This window comes from Sorex fumeus, unplaced genomic scaffold (assembly GCF_029834395.1).
Source record: "Sorex fumeus unplaced genomic scaffold, SorFum_2.1 ptg000047l, whole genome shotgun sequence".
Taxonomy (NCBI): Eukaryota; Metazoa; Chordata; class Mammalia; order Eulipotyphla; family Soricidae; genus Sorex; species Sorex fumeus.
The window spans coordinates 8997784-9020638 of NW_026606104.1; the positions used below are offsets into that span (position 1 = coordinate 8997784).

The 22855-nt window shown below is 37.7% G+C and overlaps 1 protein-coding gene across 1 annotated transcript in view; it reads right to left on the reverse strand.

Moving 5' to 3' along the window:
* Positions 1-22632, reverse strand: part of BRDT (bromodomain testis associated) — a 60413-nt gene extending 37781 nt beyond the window's left edge. The window contains exons 1-11 of the mRNA XM_056123366.1: positions 22444-22632; positions 20244-20381; positions 17141-17255; positions 14216-14388; positions 13180-13533; positions 9117-9245; positions 7129-7317; positions 6170-6342; positions 5802-6091; positions 5601-5714; positions 5364-5528 (exon numbers count right to left, since the gene is read on the reverse strand). Coding sequence (XP_055979341.1) covers positions 5364-5528; positions 5601-5714; positions 5802-6091; positions 6170-6342; positions 7129-7317; positions 9117-9245; positions 13180-13533; positions 14216-14388; positions 17141-17255; positions 20244-20381; positions 22444-22632 — 2029 coding nt within the window. The remainder of the gene's footprint in view (positions 1-5363; positions 5529-5600; positions 5715-5801; positions 6092-6169; positions 6343-7128; positions 7318-9116; positions 9246-13179; positions 13534-14215; positions 14389-17140; positions 17256-20243; positions 20382-22443) is intronic.
* Between the last annotated feature and the right edge of the window lie 223 nt (positions 22633-22855).

Consider the following 22855-nt stretch of genomic DNA (forward strand, 5'->3'; position numbering starts at 1 on the left):
GTTCTACTTATAAAAGTGAAGTAATTTTTTTTAACTAGAAGTGTTTAAAACTTATTTTAATACAGAAAAAGTCATTATAAGTCAACATTTCTTTTTCCAAGGTCATTTCAACTAGTAAGAAAGCAGCCAACAAAATCAAACCTAGATCCAATGGCTCTAAAAACATCATAATCACCTGGGATGGTATTAATTCTACATATATTTGGTGCCACTCAGATTTAGACATTCAGAAGTTTTACAGGTGAGTGTAGTGTAGTGTTAGGTTAATATATGAGAGAGGCTGTTTATTCAGAAAAATATATTTTGAACAGAAAAATTTTAAATACAGACAAAATGTATCATTATTTCTAAGACTTGAGATGCGATTATAGACTTAAATACATACAATTTTTTAATCAAGTCTGTATCCTTGAATTTATCCATGAATTTATACTTCTATTGTTTTAAAAACACTCTGGTTGATGAGAAACTACAAAGGTTCTAAACTTTTTAATGAATTTTAATTCTTTTAAACTTGCTAGCTTGAACCACAAAAATTACTCCAAAATTCATCTGATACTTCTAACATTTACTAAACTACCTTCAATTAAAAAGTGAAACAAAACAAAGTTTGTTTCTTCACCTTTGCATGTAAAAACAAGCCCCTGTTACTGCCATGGAAGACCTAATTGTAGTATTAAAAACAGAAATTGTGGGGCTGGAGCAATAGCACAGCAGGTAGGGCGTTTGCCTTGCACGGCAGCTGGACCCAGGTTCAATTCCCAGCATCCCATGTGGTCCCCCGAGCACTGCCAGGAGTAATTCCTGAGTGCATGAGCCAGGAGTAACCCCTATGCATCACTGCATGTGACCCAAAAAGGAAAAGATAAATAAAATACAAACAGAAATTGTTATTTTATTCATATGTGAAATCACCCAAAACAAATAAAAGTTTTAAGAAGAAACATCATGTCCAGGCTAAAATATTCACATTCATGTGCTCTAGTTCATTACCTACCTAGGTCTGGTCTTATAAATGCTGGAGGAAAGGAGGAAGGCAGACAGGCAGGCCATGTCATTCTCTGAGTATTTTATTAATGCCAATAAAAGCAAAAAGTGGTGGTAAATATGCACTGGTGAAGGGATGGATGGGTGTTTGATTATTGTATGACCCAGACTTAAACCTGAAAGCTTTGTAACTGTTCTCACAGTGATTCAATAAATAAATTTTTTTTTTAAAAAGGCAAAAAGTGGGCTGAAGCGATAGCAGAGTGAGTAGGGTGTTTGCCTTGCACACGGCCAACACAGGTTTGATTCCCAGCATCCCATATGGTTCCCCGAGCACTGCCAGGAGTAATTCCTAAGTGCATGAGCCAGGAGTAACCTCTGTGTATCGCCGATGTGATACCCCCCCCAAAAAATAAAATAAAAGCAAAAAGTTCAATGGATGAAGTGATAAATTCACTTTGTCTTAACCAGGAACAGAATTAAGGGCATTTGCACCAATTTTCTTTATATCTAACTGTTCACAATGAAAATTATAAACATGTAGTCGGGTATAAAACTCAGTATCATGAGACCTCAGGTTTGGTCCTGGCATGAAAAAGTAATTATTTATGCAGCATTCTTAAAAAAATTCTATTTCACTATCTGAGACAGTTCTTGAAGGTGTCCATCAAAACCACTATCACAGACAAGCTAGTTCGTTTGTTTCTCTTACTGTAGTCCTCCCTCCAAATCCCTCAAGCTAGTCACAGCATTAGAAAGTTTTCTTAATACCTATTGTGTATATATGAGCACAGTCCAGCTCAGTGATCTTCAATTGTCAAAAACATAAAAAAACTGAAAATAACTGATGTAGTTAATATAGCGATATGTATCTAGATTTCATTTTATTATCAAAGCTCATTTACATCTTTGACATTTAATAATACTTTGGTGTTTATGAAAACCTTTATAACAATGTTTAATAAATTCTTAATTTATCTATACCTAACAATTCATTTGTGCTGATGTTAGTTCAGGAAGATAATTTAAATGATAAAATCAAAACACACTGGTATTTGCAAGTAATTACTGCTTGAGCCCACAATTTTTTATTTTTCAGAGTTGGAATTTAAAAATAATACTAACTTCAAACTGACTTTATATGTTCAAAATTGATAAAGAGTTTTCAAGTAAACTTCCTTGAAAATCATTTCTGCTATTTACTTAAATCACTTCTTTTTTAAACAAAACAGAATTAAACCTGTATTTTCAAAAGTTATTAGAGGTTTGAGAATACATAAAAGATAATTACATAACTATCAGAGACTAAACAGCCCTTAACTATTTTCAATCTATAAATGCTTGATTTCATAGATGCTACAGTTAAAACATTTTGGCCAACACGAAATAATATAGCAGTAAGAGACCAATTCATAATACAAGTAAACTATAAGGACCCTAAAAGTCAATAATATAAGGAACTTTTAAAAGCTAATTTAAAGCTTTGTCCCTGATAATTATAAATTATAATTTATAAAATTATAAATTATAATTTATAATTATAATTCATAAAATTATAATTTATAATTATAATTTATAAAATTATAACTTATAATTATAATTTATAGAATTATAAATTATAAAAATTAATTAAATGATTTTTATATAGGACCAGAGAGTTAGTACAGTAGATAAGGCAAATGTTTGCCTTGCACATGGCTGACCAGGGTTTATTCCTCGGCCCCCAAATCTGACCAAAAACACAGTGATAATAAGGCAGGCAGGGCACATACCTTCCATTTGGCTGACCAGAGTTCAATTTCTAGCATCCCATATGGTCTCCAGAACCCAGCTAGGAGTAATCCCTGAGCACCGTTGGGTGTGCCTCCCTCCCCCAAAGTTTCAAAAATTTTTTTCTACTTATTCTGAAGAAATAAAATTACAGTGACATGTATCTTAAAAGCTTCATGTATCTCATGGTGATTTAATTTTTAAAAAAATGCTTCATAAATTGGAGTTCAGGAAATCAAAATATTCTAACTCTGCACTTCAGTTCTGGATAATTTTAAAGCTACAATTTTTAAATTGTCAGTTAATTTTTATTGATATAACATCATTGCTAATATGCCTAATTTTCTGTTTTATCAAGTGGTTCCAATCTTCATACTCTAAAATTGAGATTTAGGATTTGAAACATCCTCCTTGAGAATCTCATGTGCATAATTAAGAGTGGTAGATGCTTTACTCATTTTTATAATGTTGTTGATATGGCCTGATTCAGTTACATTTCACAATCTACACACAATTTTTTCATTTGAAAGTTTTCTTATAGTTGTTTTCCAGAAATTAAACATGACTCATTTACACACCGGAAATTATATGCTTTGGCTTCATTGATGTAGCATATGCTTTGCAAGTAACAAGCCCTGAATTTGATCCCCAACAAATACCAGGAAAAATTATAAATTATTACTTATAGCATTTTAACCAATACAAATGAAGTTGATGGTTAGGACAAAAGACCCTATTGCTCCAATTATTAATTTATTTTATTAATAAAAATATAATTATATTTTCCCTCATTATTATAGGCATTGCATCCAAAAATTTATAATGTACAGTGTTTTTCACAATGAAAGGACAGTATGTTTACAAAAATGATTAAAAATTTAAAGATAAACAACTCATACAACTGATCTTAGTGTTAACACTAACCATAATGATGGCTGAAATATAAAAATCTTATTTTTATTTTGATTATATGTTTTTAAAAAGTGTATTACTAGATAAAGATGACATTAAACAAGAATGTCAGTCTGTAAAAAATGCTTTGTGAATTAAGAGTTCTATAAGGAACTGATAATTCAAATTAGAATCAGGGTACTTTGGTGAAGCACTCTTTTATATGTTAGTTTTCTTCTAATACTGAAGGCATTTTCTGATCAGTAGTCAATATGCAATTAGATAATTCAAACTAACAGTTTCAACATAAATTTTATCCTACAAACAAAAGACAAAGTGCTCTAACTTATTAGACCACAAATGCTTTATTAGATAAGATTACAAATGCTAATTACAATTTTAAATACTAAATGCAGTTTGAGACTTTCCAGTATTTTTATGCTTAAATGTTAAAATAAGAAAGTAATATATATATATCAGAGCCCTAAATTTAATTTTTTCTTATATGACAAATTTCAACAAATGTAAAAATCCTGTTTATTCTAACAAAAACATTTACTACTATATACTGAATAACTATAAAAACAAAACAAAATGCAGTAACCAGCACATTAATGCAAGTTAAACAGAACCAAAAGTGAAATAAAATGTGCTGTAAGACAGCAGACTCTTATTATCAGGCTGAAATAAGGGTATTTTAGAAATGGAAGAATTTATGTTGGGACGGTACTCTGTGTGGGCTTTTTGTTTGTTTGTTTTTTGGTAAGAAGAAAAACCTGACTTTTATTACAAACAAAAAATACCCCATCTTTTAAAAAGTAAATTTTACACAAAAAGAGTACATAATCCTGAATTTACCTTTCAATGAATAATGACAAAATGCCACTGCCAAGTCAGTATCCCTAGGGCAGTGATTGACAACTACATAAGTATTAATAAAGAGCACAAAGAAAATACTAGCTTGATACAGCTGGTGATGAGCTACAAGGTAATGTGGTATTTTAGTATGACTAAGAATCTGAATTTGATGTGTAGTCTTCTACAAACTGAGGAAAATATTCTATAATGAAGAAATTAGGGAAATGAAAATTTTTGCTTTATACATTTTCTGGGCAGACTGGTTTCCTTTTTTTTTTATTTTGGGGCCACACCCAGTGGTGCTCAGGGCGTACTCATGGCCCTGGAGGGGCTTGGGGGCCCATATGGGGTGCCAGGATCAAACCTGGATAGGACACATGCAAGACAGTGCCTTACCCATTGTACTATCACTGCCACCCTTGCCAAACTGTTTTTCTTTTTTACTCAAAATGATTATTTTTCAGAAATTGTGTCACAATAGGACACACTTTGCAACAGAGGAGAGACTTGCTGCATCTTGGAGAGCTGAGTAAAAAGATCGCCTTCAAACTGGTATTTACTTGATGCACTATGGTTTTTGGTTCTGCTATTCTATCTGAAGACACTATCCACCTTCTGGGAATTTATTTCCAAACATAACTCTGTAAATTACAAATGTTTAATATGAAGTTTCATTTTATACAATTTCTCTTTTAAGGAAAATAGCAAGATTTAACATGTAATTAGATAATAAGTGTGACATCCAAACCATATGTTCCGGTGAGCAGCAAATACATTTAAAAAAAAAATCTAAGTCTCGATGTTATAAGAAAAAGGTATTTCCCACCAAAAGAAGCACATGCAATGAGTCAGCTAACCTGATTCAGAATCGCTGCTGTCAGAGGAACTTGAGTCACTGCTGCTACTTCCAGACTCTGAGGAGCTGCTGCTGCTGCTGCTGCTGCTGCTGCTGCTGCTACTGCTGCTGCTTTCGCTCAGTCGGGACCCACTCTGAACAGTCTTGACTGGCTGTGGTTTCTCACCTACACAACAGAGATGCATTAGGTGCCCATCAAATGAAACAGTCTCAGGAACATTTCAAAACTGACACCTACATTTTGTTGGTCTTTTTCCAGAATTTAACCGATTATTGACATCCAGCAATCGCTTTTCCAGCTCCTGTTTTTTCTGTGAAAACAGTTCCTCTTTGGATTTCGTTATTTGCTTGCCTGTGTGATTGAGGGGATAAAAGAGTTAACACAATCCATACATACATAAACACCTGTTTGATTTTAATAATTTCCAGAAATACACACCACGAGGTTTCAGGGGTCTTTTTCTTAGACAGGCAGCAACGTATTTTTCTAGTTCTCTTAGTGTGGATGCTTTCAGAGTTTCAAAGTCTATCTCGATCTCATCAGGACTGGAATTCCTCAGAGAAGTCTCTCTTGATTGTATTATGTGAACAATTCGACCAAGTTTTTCTCCGGGGAGTTTGTTTATATCCAGACTTAACTGCCTTTTCTCGTCATAGTTCATAGGTTTTGCATTATCTTCATTTTCAGTTTTCGGAGCAGGGACCTGCTGTTTCCTCTTCTTTGGTGGACTAGAATAAAAGCTAAATTTAGTCAACTTTATTTTTCACATGTTATGGTTTTACTCAGGCATCATAAAAGATGCTTACTTGATCTTGGGCTTTTCCTTTACTTTCATTTGCTTAAACTTTTTTCTTGGATTTTCAGGTCTGTTATTAACCTTTTCCTTTTTCTTTTCCCTTTTACACTTCTCATTCCTTTTCTTCAGCTTACGGAAAGGTCCCTGTGACAGAACCTGCAGTTGTTGGTGAACAGCTTTAAGCTGGAAAAAAAAAATTCTTTAACCTTTCATGGCTCTGAACAACTGAAAAACATCAGTAAATCAGGAAGGCACTCAAAAGCGAAATATCCTTTATGAAATTAATTTTATTTCCTTTGGATTCCTTATTTCAAAAATCACTGCTTTCAAAAACATGCTTTACATTACAAAATTAGTATATGTTTGTAGGCTGTAAGTCTAAATAGTAACCTAAAAACAGACAATAATAATTAAGCCTTCCAGGTGGTCATGGTTTTAGTCACTGATTTTCTTGGCTTGGATTTAGGGCAGGTTAACATTTTGTCATAAAAGATATCAAATGTTTAATAAAGACATTATTCACAAACTATTTGATTAAGTCATGGAATCATTTCATTGAGTCAACTCACTTTAGCCAGCTAGAATAAAAAAAGTTTAAGATATGCAGATCTTTTTAAATGCTAAATGATAGAATGGGTTCTCTCTCTCTCTCTCTTTCTTTCTTTCTTTCTTTCTTTCTTTCTTTCTTTCTTTCTTTCTTTCTTTCAATCTGTCACACTCAGCAGTGCTCAGGGATTACTCTTGGGTCTGCACTGAGGAGTCACTCCTGTTGGTGCTCAGGGACTATATGGGATGCTGGGGAATCGAACCTGGGACAGCTACATGCAAGGCAAGTACCCTACCCACTTTACTATCTCTTTGACCCCTTATAGCTTTTAATCTACAAAAAAATGATTTTACAAAAAATGATTTTATAAATAATAAGCAGTAGCTCATAGAAATATAAAATCTACCAATACAATCAACTACCTGTTCCTGAAGCTTTGTAAGACGCCTAACTCGTTCATCTTCAGAGTCACCAGAAGAATTCTCTTCAGAGGAAGCTCCACTACTACTTTCTTTACCAAGGGGTTTTGTGCTTTCTGTTTTGATGTAACATACAGGCATGCTTTCAACAGGTTCATCAGGGATCTTTGCAAAATGCATTTCAAAAACGTCCTATAATGGAAGATTAGAGTATTTTAGTGTTTGCATTACTGATGTAATACAGTAGTAACACCTTTTAGCAAAAAAGTACATTTCAGTGTCATATTTTGATAAGAATTCCTTCCTATGGTGATCATTTTGCAAATACATATATATATACATATATATAACTCAAACTTACACAATGCCATACATCAATTATATTTCTATAATATGGGGGATTGGGCTGTAGAGATAATACAATGATTTAGGTGCTTGCCTTGCCCATATGCTCCCCTGAACCCCGCCAGGAGTTATCCTTGAGCACAGAGCCAGGAATAAGCCCTGAGCACCATTGGACGTGGTCCCAAAACCAAATTAACTAGGTAAAAATAAATAAAAATGGAGAAAATAGGCGAGAGGTATAGTACAGGGGTTAAATCTCGTCTTGCACCCCGCTGACCCCAAAATTTCCAGCACCACATAAGCACAGCAGGTGGTCACTTCTGAGCAGAGAGCGGGATGTAGCCTGGGCACTGCAGGTTGTGGTCCTAAATACACCACAATATTATTTACTGGAAGAAATGAGAGATTCTTACTTCCTGCCCAGCTACCTTAGGAACTCTTATCCCCTTTCCCAGTAAGAGAGACCTCTCTAGTCCCATGGGAGACTTCTTTACACTTACTCTGTGGTTGAAGCATTATTTTAACTTTCTCCCAGTGGCTCAGACTCACGTCCTTGAGCCTTCCCTTCAGTGGGACCTGGGCATCAGGAAGTCCTATCTGACGAACTGACTGATCCCTCTTTACTCATATTTCTCCAATATCATATATATAAAGGGAAACCTCACTATAAAATTTGCTGCCAAATGATATACCTTAAAAAACAAACAAGCCAACAAATTCCACAGCTTCAAGAGTGTAGTTTACAGGGGCTAAAGAGAGCTCACAGGGATTAAGGCATTTCTCTGGCACAGAGCAGACCCAAGGAGTACTGCCACGAGTACTGCTTCCTGAGCACTGCTAAATATGGCCCCATTAAAAAAAAAAGAGTATAATTTCAGCTTGCTCCTTCAAGCTTATGTTCTCTCTTGAACATATACCTTACTATGTCTTTTTACTTGCTAGCTTGCTCTATCAGGACCATATTCTCCTCTAAAAATGTATCTTGCTTGCTTGTATCTATGTCTCTGTGGCTTTTCCACTCTGAAGAAGTCTGTGTTCTCTCAAAAACTTACTTCCTCCTTCCCCTAGGATCCTCCTAAGTAAATTTCATTCAATAAAAACAATCTTGCTCCACCATTTAACATCCTAAAGTTGTGTTTTGTGAGGGAAAGCGACAGATCTAGAATACCGATATCAAGGTTAGGACTTTCCTTTCCAACAATTCCTTTCTACACCCTAAGTCCATAGTAATCTCCCTCACTCCCCATTTTATAGAATCACAGGCAACAAAGTCAAATAGATAATAAAAATAGCTGGGGTGGAGAATTAAAAAAAAAAAGAGTAATTATTTTAGTGGCCAGAGAGCTAGTACATTGGGTAGGGCACTTGATTTGCATGTGGTCTTCCGGAGTTCCATCACTACTAACCTCTGAGTACCAGTACCTCATATAGTCCTCTGAGACCCACCAGGAGTGGTCCCTATACACAACTGGGTGTGCCCCAACCCCTAGCCCAAAGGAGTATAATATATAATCTGTATTTACTACTTGTAAAGGGTGTTTATGTGGCAAGACAGGCATGGTATGCTTTATCTACTCAATTCTGGTTCAGAATTTTCAAGCCATTATTCAGAGAAAACACACTACAAAACAGAAGTATCAACTCACTTGGAGCATTCGTGCCATTGTCACTATTTCATGATCTGGAGGATTGTATTTGTAGCAATTCATGAACATTAATCTAACATCTGCAGCAAATTCATATGCATCCTTATATTCTTGGTTGTCCATTTTCCCCTAAGTTAGGGACAAATTAGAAGATTCAAAAACAACACAGTTGAGCAACTACATTGTTTATAATTCAAACACATATAATACATATAATACCAATATGGATATCCATTCTCTAGATGAGATATGGTAAAATTCTATTACATTTTTGTATTTTTATATTTTGGATAAATTCCATCTGCCCACATACCAAATTCCACAGGATGGATATGTCGTTCCCAATGTTCTCCCTTCTGAAATCCGACACGCCATTTCGTCGGTAAAGAAACGAACAGCACCTGACCCAGACAAGGTCAGACCTGAACACCTGAAGAACCTGCCGTCAGTACTCATCAATACGCTGGCTCGGCTCTTCACTTGCTACCTGTCTGAATGCAAGGTTCCGTCCCAATGGAAAACCAGCAGGACTGTACAAGAGGGGAGACATCCATGACATTGGCAACTATCGCCCAATCTGCCTATTGTCTGTCATCTACAAGCTGTTCACTTGAGTCATCCTGAATAGGGTTGGCAGAACACTAGATGAAGGACAACCATGCAAGCAAGCCGGGTTCCGCAAAGGATTCAGCACCATCAACCATATCCATACGATAACCAAGCTCATTGAGGTTTCTTCATCCTCTTCGTGCTCCGGGCACATCTCTTTGATTCCACTGTTCTTCCTGCATTAACATACGCCTCAGAGACCTGGGCCCTACGCAAACAGGATGAAGACGCTATTCAGATCTCCCAAAGAGGAATTGAAAGAGCTATGCTTGGAGTATCACATTTCAATCAAATGAGAGAAAGAATCCGGAGTTCCGACCTCCATCAATGATCAAGAATCAGGCTGTCTTGTTTGCCAAGTCGTCAAAAATCAGATGGGCTGGACACGTAATGAGATTTGGACTAGAGTTGTTACCGACTGGATTCCACGGGACATCAAAAGACCGCGTGGCTGTCCACCTACCAGATGGTCAGACTTCTTCATCAAGATCCTGAATGATCGGTTTGAGGCTCTTCGTATTCCTAGAACGAACAGACGCCATTGGGCTACACTAGCACGTGACAGGGACAAATGGAGACATTACTGGCGCCCACTTGAGCAAATCAACGATTAACAAAAAGTCAAGTGATCAAGTGATAAATTCCACATATTTTCTGTTTCTCTGCCAAGCAGAGAAACAGAAGAGGAGGATTCCAAGTAAAGAGCAAGAACAAAATCTCAAAAGCAAAGAAACAGGTTTTTTAAATAATCTTACACAGTAGGAAAGCAGTGGAAAGATGGACATTAAAAATCAAAATTCTCCTGTAAGAAAAGGCTATCCAGAATGAAAAGGAAAGATTACTGAATAAGATCATGTGGAAGCTTTGCAAGTCAGAGGCAAAATGTGGTTCCCAGGGGCACTGCTGGGAGCCACCTTGTAGTTTGAGCCAAAGTAACCCTGACCACCACTGGGTGTGATACAAAAACCAACAATAAAATTTCTTTTGTCATTTTGAAAATAAATAAAACTATATAAAAGAGAGAACAATGGCTGTCTCAATATGGCAAGAGTGTACTCTTGCTATAACTGAGGCACTCAAGTACTACATAGTCCCTGAGAATCACCAGGTACAGCTCTAGTGGCTCCCAATACCATCTGCCCAAACTGCCCCACATAACCAGGCAATGCCCTGAAAACCATCAAACCTTCATCAAGGAAGATTACCACAGCGAATGATCAAAGCTGCAGGCCAGTGAGCTTCTTGGCTGTGGGGAGAGTACTGGCATGGGTTATAGTTTTACATAGCTAGCAAATAAAATGAATGAAAGAACTAGAATGTCAAATAACTATCAGAAAGCCACCATAAAAAAGAATAGCAAGTGAACAGTCAAGAAGATCCTACAAACTGCTGGATGACTCAAAAAAAAAAAATACGGAAGGCTGGTAAACAGATGAAACAAGTGAGACCACCACCGGTGGTTCCTGAGTGCCCATCATAATTTATCCCTGAAAGAAGACCAAGGAGTAACCCTGGACACTGTTGGGTCCAGCTCCCAAAACAGAATAAAAACAAAAGTAGGAAGTGGGGAAGTGACTCAATGGCTAAAGCACCTGCCTTAGGGACCTCATGGGAAGGGGGGCTTTGTGGGCCGTCCCCCACGCCCCACCGAGGTCGCCAGCTGCCCCCCACGAGCGGCTCTCCGGCACGGCCACGGCCCCGGAGGCACAAGGACTTAGCACAGAGAACCAGCCGCTTGGAGCAGAAAAGCAAATGGACTTGTGTTAAACCGCGCCACCAAGCCTGCCCGGAGGGGAAAGGGCGTTGACCGGCCCGCCCGCTCCTCTCTGGAAAGAAAGATGGCGGCCGCACGGGAGCCTTGTGGAAAGCAGGTTTGAGCCGGGGCTGGCGGGAGCGGCAGGGACCTCATGGGAAGGGGGGCTTTGTGGGCCGTCCCCCACGCCCCACCGAGGTCGCCAGCTGCCCCCCATGAGCGGCTCTCCGGCACGGCCACGACTCCAGGGCACAGAAACCAATCTCTTAACTAGCTAACTTTTAATAGAAATTCTTCCAGGGTCAATAAGTAAAATAGCAGAAATTCAAAACCGCGCGGCCGCTATTGCGGCCACGCAACATCATTTTATTCTTAAACCAAGTTGTAGAAAGCAAATCATTTCACAACGCTGTTTCAGCATGTCTGATTGTGGGGGGTGGGTCGTAAACTCTAAACAATAATTGTGCATCTTCTATCGAAATAATCTATCTAGTCAAAGTAGATAGAGTATTAACTAGAACTCATCTGCCTCACAAGAATTGGGAGGGGTGGGAGGTGGGGGTCTATTGGGGTTCGGGGTTAAAAATGAGTATTGGTAAAGGGAAATGTGTTTGGTATCTACATGACTGAGACCTAAACCCAAAAGCTCTGTAACTTTTCCCACAGTGATTCAATAAATAAATAAATTATAAAAAAAAAATAAAAAAATAAAGCACCTGCCTTGCAAGAGTGAGTCTGTGATTTCATCTCTGGTCACAAGTGCCATCACAAGTGCCAACTATGAAACCAGCAGTTCCACTGTCTGAGACCCTCACCAACACCACATGCCCCAACACAGCCAGGTATGTGAGACCCCCCACAAAAAATAAAAGGTCGTACAAGTGCAATGAAGAAAAATAACACAAAAGGCTTAACTAGCACTAACCAGCTTAGTAAATCCTCAGTGACTTTAGAAACACCACAGAGAGATATAATACAATAAATTGACTTTTATTAATCTATTTTTATATAACCCATTTGCCATACTTTTGTAACAAGTAATATGAAATAAATTTTCTTGTGCCTGATAAGAGGGTAGACTTTGCGGGGTGGGTGGGAAACCAATGATATTGGAGGAGAAAATCTCACACTAGTGGTGATTGCCTGAAACAACTGTATTATGAACAACTTTGTAAATGTGTGTGTGTGTGTGTGTGTGTGTGTGCGCGCACGCACGCACGTGTGTGAACCACACCCAGCAGTGACCAGGGGTTACTCCTGGCTCTGTATTCAGGAATTATCTGGGGGGAGTACATGGATACCAGGTCATCCCTATGTAAGGCAAGCACCCGACACACTGTATATTGCTTTAGCCCCTGTAAATCATGCTTTTAAAAGAAGGAAGGAAGGGATGGTGGGAGGAAGCATGGAAGGAGGTGTGGGGAAGGGAGGGATGGAGGGATGGAAAGCCTAGAGAATGAGCACCACAAATACAAAAGGATGTATAAGGACTTCAGCCAGGAGTACCATCTGACCTGCACTGCCAAGAAAGTATTGCCAGAAGTTTTGAGTACTGCTTGGGAGAACCATATAATATTTTTATTAATAATTTTATTTTATTTTATTTTATTTAAATTTTTATTAGTGAAACACCATGAGCTGAGAGTAGACTCTAGACCGAACATGATTGCCACCATATATTTTTTAAGCCAAAACACTTACCTTGATTGTTCCAAGATCCATTGGATTTTTCACAATATCATAGTAGTTATGGAGTCCTAAAGCATTAACATCAACAGGATTGTAAAAAGGCCATGCATATGACAAGTGTTTCTTTGCAAGCATTTCTTTAAGAATCTCACTACAGTGCCTTAATTGTTCAGTTACTTCAACATTCTTTACAACTTTACATTGTTGCTGAGAATCTGGCAAAACATTCTCTAGCACATTTTCTTTTACAGGTGGCATTTTCACTGATTTTTTTTCTGTAAATGTTGGTGAAGATTCACTGCTTGTTTTCACTACTGAAGTTGTAGGAGTAGTAGTATCTGCTTTCCTTTTCACACCCCTTATAACCTAAAACAAAGCAATTTAACAACAACAAAACAATAATTAAGGCAATTTTTTTGGCTTTTTAATAATTAACTTGACAGCATTGAATTTTAAAAAAAGGAAAAGACTGGGTCCAGAGCAATAGTACAGTAGGTAGTGCATTTTTCTTGCACAAAGCCCACATGGTTTCCACCCGCCATATCCCATAAGTTTCCCTGAGCTCATCTGGAGTGATCCCCGAGTACAGAGCCAGGAGTAAGCCCTGAGCACAGCCAAAACAAAACAAAAACAACAAAGACTACAACAAACATGATTGGTACTAAGACTAAGACTTCTGTGTAAATGTTAGAAAGATTAACTTCTCTTTCATATGTAAAAAAATCTATTCAAATTTCAACAAAGAAATTTTTAAAATTTGGTGTGTATTCTAATTTCTACTAACAAAATACAGGTAGAAACAGTATGACAAAATGATTGATTACTATATGCTGAAGAGTAATTTCCACATAAAATGTAAAAAGGTATAGAAACTGGCATGTATCCTGAGTTCAATTCCTGGCATCACAAACAAAGAAACAAACAAAAATATATACACACACGTGTATATATATATACAAACATACACACATATATATGTATATATACGTATCAACAACCAATGCTACACTAAATTAAGTTCTCAATTAATGAATTAATGTAAACTGACTTGAGTCACTGTTTGTGGAGTCAAGTTGAGAGGAGCAACTTGTGCTGTGTTTAGAGGAGAAATTGTTGTCTCAGCAAATAGAGAGGGAATCACTTGCTGCTTAGATATTTTTTCTGGTGCCTTAGGGGATTGTTTTTCTTTAACTGAAGAAACAGCTATATTCTGTTGGGTGCCTAAAAAAGGGTGAAACAGAGTCAAATATTAAGGTATAAAAAGCCAGTTATTTTTCCTTTTAGCATTCTACTTTAATTCAATTTTTTCCACTTTTAGCAATATAGACATAGTAAACTCCCATATTGCATTTTGTTTGCTTTTGGGGGGGCCACAATGAGCAGTAATCACTTCTTCAGACCCCCATTTCACTTTATTTTTTAAAACTTTTATTATTTAAAAATAATTTACACTGAGATTCTGCAGTTTCTAATGCTATTATAAACTGTGGTTTTTAATAGTAGTGGTTTTTTAAAGCACATAATTTCAACATCACAGCTATCACCAGTGTTAGCCCTCCCTCACCCAAGGACCCTAGGGCCTCTCCCTCCCAAGCCCCCTCCCCAATTCAGTTGTGCAGATCAGTTCTCCCCTTATGCTATCTTGCTGTATATCGCTTAAGACCCACATATGAGAGAGATCAATCTGTATCTATCCCTTCCCTCTGAATGACTTCATTCAGCATGATATCCTTCAGTTACATCCATGTAAATTATACTTTTAAATCATCTATACAACCATGCTGAAAGTGTTGGAGCAATTTAGACATAAAGAACATATTGGTAACTCAAAAATAAATCTTAGAAGAGATCAACAAGCTACAGAGATGCCTCTAGACCCTACACCAGCTGAATCTCATATTCAGAGCACTCCAGAGTAGTGCAGGTGAGTCTCCCATCCACCCAAACAGGGTTCCACCAGATGAAAACCTCCAGAACCCAATTGATGCCACGCTCACAGCCAATCTCCATAGGTTCAGACAAGCCTCATCCATTAATAAATCTGCTGAAAAATTCAGGTATGCGGGTTTTTGTGACCAAGATCTCCAGCCTCTCATGTAGTTGGGAATGGGCGACCTCCCCCATCCTCATTCTTCCAGGAGCCTGGCAATCATGTCTGCTAACTGTCTCTGGCTCCATATAAGCTCATGAACTGGCCATGATCCAGAGACTCACAAATAAATCTCGAAAAAGGTACTATTTTAAGTCAACAATAATTATTCCGTTTTTAACAATTTAAATACCATGTTTATTTCTGCTATCTACCTAGAAAAGGCTTAATCCTCTTATAGAAATGGAGGCCTTGCAAGCAGCTGACCCAGGTTTGATCCCTGGTATCCCATATGGTTCTTGAGCACTGCCAGTAGTGATTCCTGAGTGCAGAGCTAGGAGCTCCTGAGCACTGATGGGCATGTCCCTCAAGAAGGAAGGAAGGAAGGAAGGAAGGAAGGAAGGAAGGAAGGAAGGAAGGGAGGGAGGGAGGGAGGGAGGGAGGGAGGGAGGAAAAGGGAAAGGAAGGCAGGTAGGCCTTACATTACCAAGACTTAGGATCAACCTTTCCCAAAATTAATAAAATAAGAACCTTAATAAACAGTGAGTTAGCTCACAGATTTGCTTTAAAGTAAGCTGTAAGGTCACAAAACATCTTAAAGATCTTTCAATACACTCTAGCTGTTTAAAAACTCTTCGACAAAAACAACTTCTACTCATCATTCCACTAAAAGCCTCTATGTCCTAGTCAATTATACACAAAGATTTAAGACCATGAAAGTTAAACATTTGCCAAATATTACAGATAAAAATCATGGGATGATTAAGAAAAAGAGCAAGTTATATGCTTGAATGATTTGACGAGAACCCAATATCTGACCAGTGATAATTCTGGTCCAGTTCTATAATAAATCCATTTGAGTAGTTGAGGTTATCTTTGTGACTCCATATTTAAATATTATGACAATTAACTGCACAATATTCACTCCTAAGGTTCTCTCTTTTTTTTCTGTTCTGTATTCTGGACCATGCTGGCACTGCACAGGGACCACAAGCAAGGCAGAGCTTGGAGATCACTCCCAGAAATCCTCAGGGTGCTGTGCAGTGCTGAGGATCTAACTCTGTTCCCACATGTAAGGCAATAAGGCAAACTCTCCGAGTTATCACTCTGCCCTCATCTCTAAAACTTTCTTTCCATTTAAAAAAAAATAGAGTGTTGTGGGAGTCTCTGTGGTAGAGCACTTGCTTTCCATGTGTTTGATTCTCAAATCCAGGGTTTGATTCTCATCACCACAAATGACAAAAAAATAAAAAATAAAAAAAAGTGGAAGGTAGAAAAAAATTTCATAACATTAGTATTTTCAAGCTATAGAAAGCATTAACAATATTACCTCTACTATTACTACAGAATACATGTAAGATTCACTAAAAACTGTGTTAGCAGCCGTAATATATCAGGTACTCTATGGTATAAATAGTACAATGCTATAGAAAACCTGGTTTTAAGGCCAGATTTTACATAATAGGCCCAGTTTTACAGAATAGCCATTCAACGGCTCAAGGTTCAGCAGATTAAAGAGAGACTTTATACCAAAACAAAAGGATTCAGGGGCTGGAGAGATAACACAGCAGGTAAAGCATTTGCCTTGCATGCAGCCAACCCAGGTCTGATCTCTGGCACGACATGCAGCCTGCCAGGAGTAACCCTGAGCACAACCAGATGTGGACCAAAAACCAAAAAGCAACCAGCAAAAAAAAGGGGAAACAGAAGAAATACTTCTATATATCCATCTCTCAAAATTTATCATTTCTTTGGTCTTTTTATACATAAATGTTCAAAATGCTTATTACACAAGCTAATGAACAAGCAAATCGACGAACATGTGTGTATGTGTGTATATATATTTATGTATATAAGTGCAAAAACATTTCTTTTCTGGCTTACCTTTCTTTATTCTTTCTTTACCACCTACAATTTGTTCTTCTTGAGGCATCTGGGATAGTTTCTGCTTAAACAACTTCTCTAGAGCTTGTGCCATAACAACAATGTCATCTCCAGGCTAGGATATATGTAAGATATATTACAAGGTCATTTTGGGTATATTGGTCACTGTGCCAAATGTCTTTAAGTCATCTTATAAATTGATAGAACAATTTTTATTTAACAGTATCACTTCTAAGTTAATTTTAGAATAGCAATTCACCTTTAAGTTCTCACAACCTACAATTATAACATTTTCTTAAACCTACAATTACAACATTTTCTTATCTTTTACTGTGGTGATATTGCCTACAACATTCTATTTGCTTTAAGAGTCCCCCATTCACACATCTCCAAATGTACATACCTAAATATATAAATACATATACACCTAAATATCAGTAACATTCATCAGTCCCCATCCCCTTTAATTTCTAAAAAAGAACCCAAAAAGCCAGTGATGTGGCTCAGTAGTCAATTTCTTGCTTTGCTTACATAAGGTCCTGGATTTGATCCTTGATATCACAAAATAAATAAGTAATCAAAACACCTTTATAAGCAATACAGAATTGAAACTAAACAAATCTGATCAATACAAAGTTTATTAAAAATTAGAACTTCCTTTTCAAGAATAAGTTAAAATGCTTTTTTATGTCTAAGCTAAAACAACACTCATGGTTTGTATTCATGTGACTACTTTAACTATGACGATCATGTGACTATTTCAAATAACTATGATGAACTACCAATGATCTGGTAGCACTAACAGTGTTAAAATATTAATTGCTTGTTTAAAGTCATCTTTCACTACTAAAGAAAAAAAATTACAAAACAAAATCCTGAAGCATAGAATTCTTTTTTTTTCTCCTTAAATTTTTATTAGTGAAACATCATGAGGTACAGTTGTAGACTTACAAATTTTTGTGCTTGGGTTTCAGTTATACAATGATCGAATACCCATTCCTCCACCAGTGCCCATTCTTCACCACCACCAACCCCAGTATCCCTCCCACCCCCATCCCCCCATCCCATCCTACCTCTGTGGCAGGACATTCCCTTTTGTTATCTCTCTCCTTTTGAGTGCTGTGGTTTACAAAAGAGACACTGAGTGGCAATCATGTTCAGTCTATAGTCTACTCTCATCACACATCTCCCATCCTGAGAGGAACTTCCCAACACCCTTTATTTGGTGCTCCCTTCTCTATCTGAGCTGCTTTTTCCCCTAGGCCTCAAAGCCATGGAGTAATCCTCCTAGTACTTTTCTCAGCTATTCTTGGGTGTTAGGCTCCTATTTTGTTACTTTATGTTCCCCAGATGAAGAAGCATAGAAATCTTAAATAGTCTGGGAAAACCACTGCCTTAAAATGTCTGGGGCTGGAGTGGGTAGAGAACAGTGAGCAGGGAGCTTGCTTTGCACTAGGCTGACCCAGATTTGATCCCGGCATTCAACATGGTCTCCCAAGCATTGGCAGGAGTGATTCCTGAGTGCAGAGCTAGAAGTAACCCCTGAGTATCACCAGCTACAATCCAAAAACAAAATGAATGTTTTATGTCAAAGAACCACTTAGGATTGTTATATTAAATGAAGTTGCTTATGCTACTTTGACAGCACTGTTGCTTCTAATTTTTTAAAAAGAATCACAAGGGTCACAAAAGCTGGAGAACAAGCTTTGCATAGAGGAGGGCCAGGTTCAATTCCTGGCATCACAAGATCTCCAGAGCACTGTTAGAAGTGACCACCAAGAATACCAAGCCCCTTGGGGATAGACCAGGAGCATTACCAAGAATGACTCCAAAATAAAACAAATAAAACTTTACATTGGCTAGCAGTTTTAAAGATTTTATACAAATAAAGTGGCTATTTTTGGGAACCAGATCAAAATTTCAACCCATTTCAGAGTCTGGATAAATAGAGTGTATATTTTTTAATTATTCATTTATTTTTGCTTTTTGGGTCATAACCAGCGATGCTCTGGAGTTACCCCTAGCTCTGCCCTCAGTAATTACTCCAGGCAGTACTTGGGGGGACCATATGAGATGCCTGGGATTGAACCCAGGTTGGCCACATGCAAGGCAAATGCCCTCCCTCCTGTACTCCCCCCTGTACTGCTCTGGTCCTGGGATGTATATTTTTAAACTTCCAGATACCATAAAACAACTTGAATAGGATACAGCTCTTTAGAAAACAGGAACACTACAATGGAATAAAACCTGAATACATCAATTTAACTCTGTGGATGAAAGTAAATTAATGATTTTGTTTAAATGGGCACATACATTACTATAAAAGAAAATGCACTGCCATAAAGCAAATATTACTACTGGGATGAAACTGTAAAATGTGTCTAACATATGAATTAACTTGTCATGATGTTTAACAAAAATATATAGTTTTAGTTAGTTTCTTAAGTTGTGACTGGCCAGGGATCTGAAAAATTAACCAGGTTTACCATTCAACTTTGTTTTTTAATCTGCATTGAGGTTCTGGAATTTAATGATGGTTTCACATTTACATCACCCGAACACCACCCGAACTACCAGAGTTCCAACCTCCTTCTACCAAGATCCCAAAGGCCCTTCCCTTTCAACATTCTCCTCCAACACGCTTCTCTAGCCAGAAATGGAGGACTAAGTCTCTTGTTCTGTTGCCTTTGGCCATTTGTTGCTCTCTTACTGTGTATCTTTAAATCCCACACATGCAAGAGATCATCCCATCATTCTATTTCTCCCTTTTCTTCTGATTGATTTCACTCAGCCAAATTCCCTCTAGTTCTATCCATGTAGCAGTAAACTCATACATACATCTCTTAACTGAAATGGTACATCAAGAACTTTTAAATAATTCCTTAGAGAAACCAGTTAAAATTGACATTTAATTTTATAAATCATTATAGCTATTCCAGAAAAGAACTGATCAGTGAGGATTATAAAATTTGGTGAAAAAATCTCATCTTTGAAAATTTGTAAAATACCCCAAAATCAAGATTTGAAATAGAAATCAGTTTGTTTATACACATCTTATATGCAACAAAAAAAAACTAGCAGGTATATCTTAACATTTACTTACCTTGTTGTATAAATAACAATTTGAGAACATCGTATCAAAGTCTTCTATACATTCTGAAGCCTTCACATAATATTTATGTTCCAAACGCTTCTTAATTGTATTTAAATCCATTGGGGTTTTTACAATGGTATAATAATCCTATAGTTTTCAAAAATATTCTAAATGTCAAAATTAATTCACCATAACTATTAGTACACAAAGAAATTTAAGAAACTATATGCTTTTAATAAGGGAGGCACATACATTACACTGAAAAAGCCATAATCTGCGAAAATCTTTGATAATGAGAACTTAAGTTGGGTGTATACTATTCAAAAGAAAATAAAACCAATAAACACAGAACAAAGAAAGATTGCAAGAGTAGATACATCCTGGAAAAATAAAAATTGAAGAGCAGTATTTAAACAAAGCGGGGGCAGAAGACTGTCCTCGCTCGCTGGGACCCCTTGGAGGGGAGCGGGTTGAGCTTTCCTCCCCGCCCCGACCAGGACTACGGCAGCCAAAGACCTCCAGGACCAGCCACCACCATGCTGAGACCACTCTCCGCACACATGAAGGTACTGGCAGAGGGACAAAGTCACGCGGGTTCCGGGGCCAAGATCTCCAAGCCTACCCGGATAAGGGCGAGCATCCTCCACCCAGATCCTCCAAATTCCAGTAGGCGGGGGTCACACCCACCAACTGGCCCCCTGGCGCCGTGTAATCCCATCAGCGGCCAAGACTCAGAGACTATAAAAACAAGCTCCCGGAACATATTATGACTTCTTATTATCTCATTCCTACTTTGGACAAACTGGCAGGCTACCAAATGTAGCCTGCCCACACGGCAGAGTCTGGCAAACTCCCTGTGGCGTACCCAATATGCCAAATACCAGTAACAATGATGGGTCTCATTCTCCTAAAGAGCCTTGAATATAATCTCAGGGCTAGGATGAAGGAGACGTTACTGGGGCCTGCTCGAGGCAATCGACAACTAACAGGATGATTTGTGATTTGTGATTTAAACAAAACAAAACACCGAGGGCAGAGACGGCTAAGGCACTTGCCTCCCATGTTGCTGACTTCGGTTCAATCTCTGGAGGCACATTTCGTTTTGAGCACCACAAGAGTGGTCCCAAGCTCAGAGACAAGATGAGAGTCTCGGTTAGAAAGAGTCTAATCATCCATCCCCTCAAAAAAATAAACCCCTAGTAGTTATGAAAGCTATCTGACCATAACTGGACCAATTCAGAGTACAGCCTCATCTCCAATTTACTAAACATATCATAAATCACTTAACCAGTAAATCTGCCCTCTGATATCTTAAATGCCCAATGTAAAACCTAAAGTTCAATTCTGTGATACAATAAAATCTACCAGGAAGTATGAACAGCTACTTCATGATGAAGGTTATGTTTGTGACAACTAAGGAACAGGCTAAAGGCTCAATTGGCTGAGTTTATACTTTGTATGCAGGAGGTTCATCTTTGAGGCCCAGCACTGCATGTTTCCAGATGCTCCCTGAGCACAGAGTTTGAAGTAATCACCAAAAACCAGGTGCGGCTCTTCCCCAGCAAAAAAAAAAAAAAAAAAAAAAAAGGAAAAACAATTTTCCCAAAAGTCAAGGATTATAGACCATAACAAAATTATGTTTTATGTTGTTCTATAATTTGCCCCTACATATGTTCTATAACTTGCACTGTAGGACTGTCCTCCCGTTGTTCATTTGCTCTAGCGGGCACCAGCAACGCCTCCATTGTGAGACTTGTTGTTACTGTTTTTGGCATATCAAATACGCCATGGGGAGCTTGCCAGGCTCTGCCTGGCGGGCGGGATGCTCTTGATAGCTTGCCGGGCTTTCCAAGAGGGACAGAGGAATCGAACCCGGGTGGGCTGCGTGCAAGGCAAACACCCTACCCTCTGTGCTATCGCTCCAGCCCGTTCTATAATTTAATAATTTAAAATTATTAAAGCATAAGTTTAGCACTCAGGTAAAAAAGAGATTTGTTGTTTAGAAAAAGATCACTCGGATATCCTTTAGTGGTGCTGAATAAACGTAATAATACAAATATCAGTGAGCCAACAACATTAACAAACAAAACAAAGGGGAGAGGACAGAAAAAGTAACAAGAACAAAAATACAGTGATAAATATAAAAGAGTGACAAATTTCTTTTAGAGATTTAAAGGGTTTTTCTTTAATAAATATAAGACACACTCACAGGCAACTTTAGTTTCACAGCATCCACAGGTTGTTGAAAAGGCCAGGAAAAACTATGTTTCCATAAAGCTTTCAGGACAACTTTTTGTAGATACTGTAGTTGATTTGTCATTCGCCCATTTTTCTTTGTATTTATATACTCTGGTGGAGGAGGGTTAACAATAGCTGTTTGTCGACTTGGCAGGGACATTCCTAACTATTCCAAATCTTGATATGCGAGTGTCTTCTACACGAACATATCCTAAAACCAAAAAAAAAAAAAGTCAAAGCATTCAAAAATGTTTTTTATAGGGACTAAAAATGTTATTGAAGAAAATTAAGTCACCTTTACTTTAGTCTATTTTTGGACCCTGGATCATGCCTGATGATGCTCAGGGACTACTCCTGATTCTGCACCCAGAAACTACTCAATG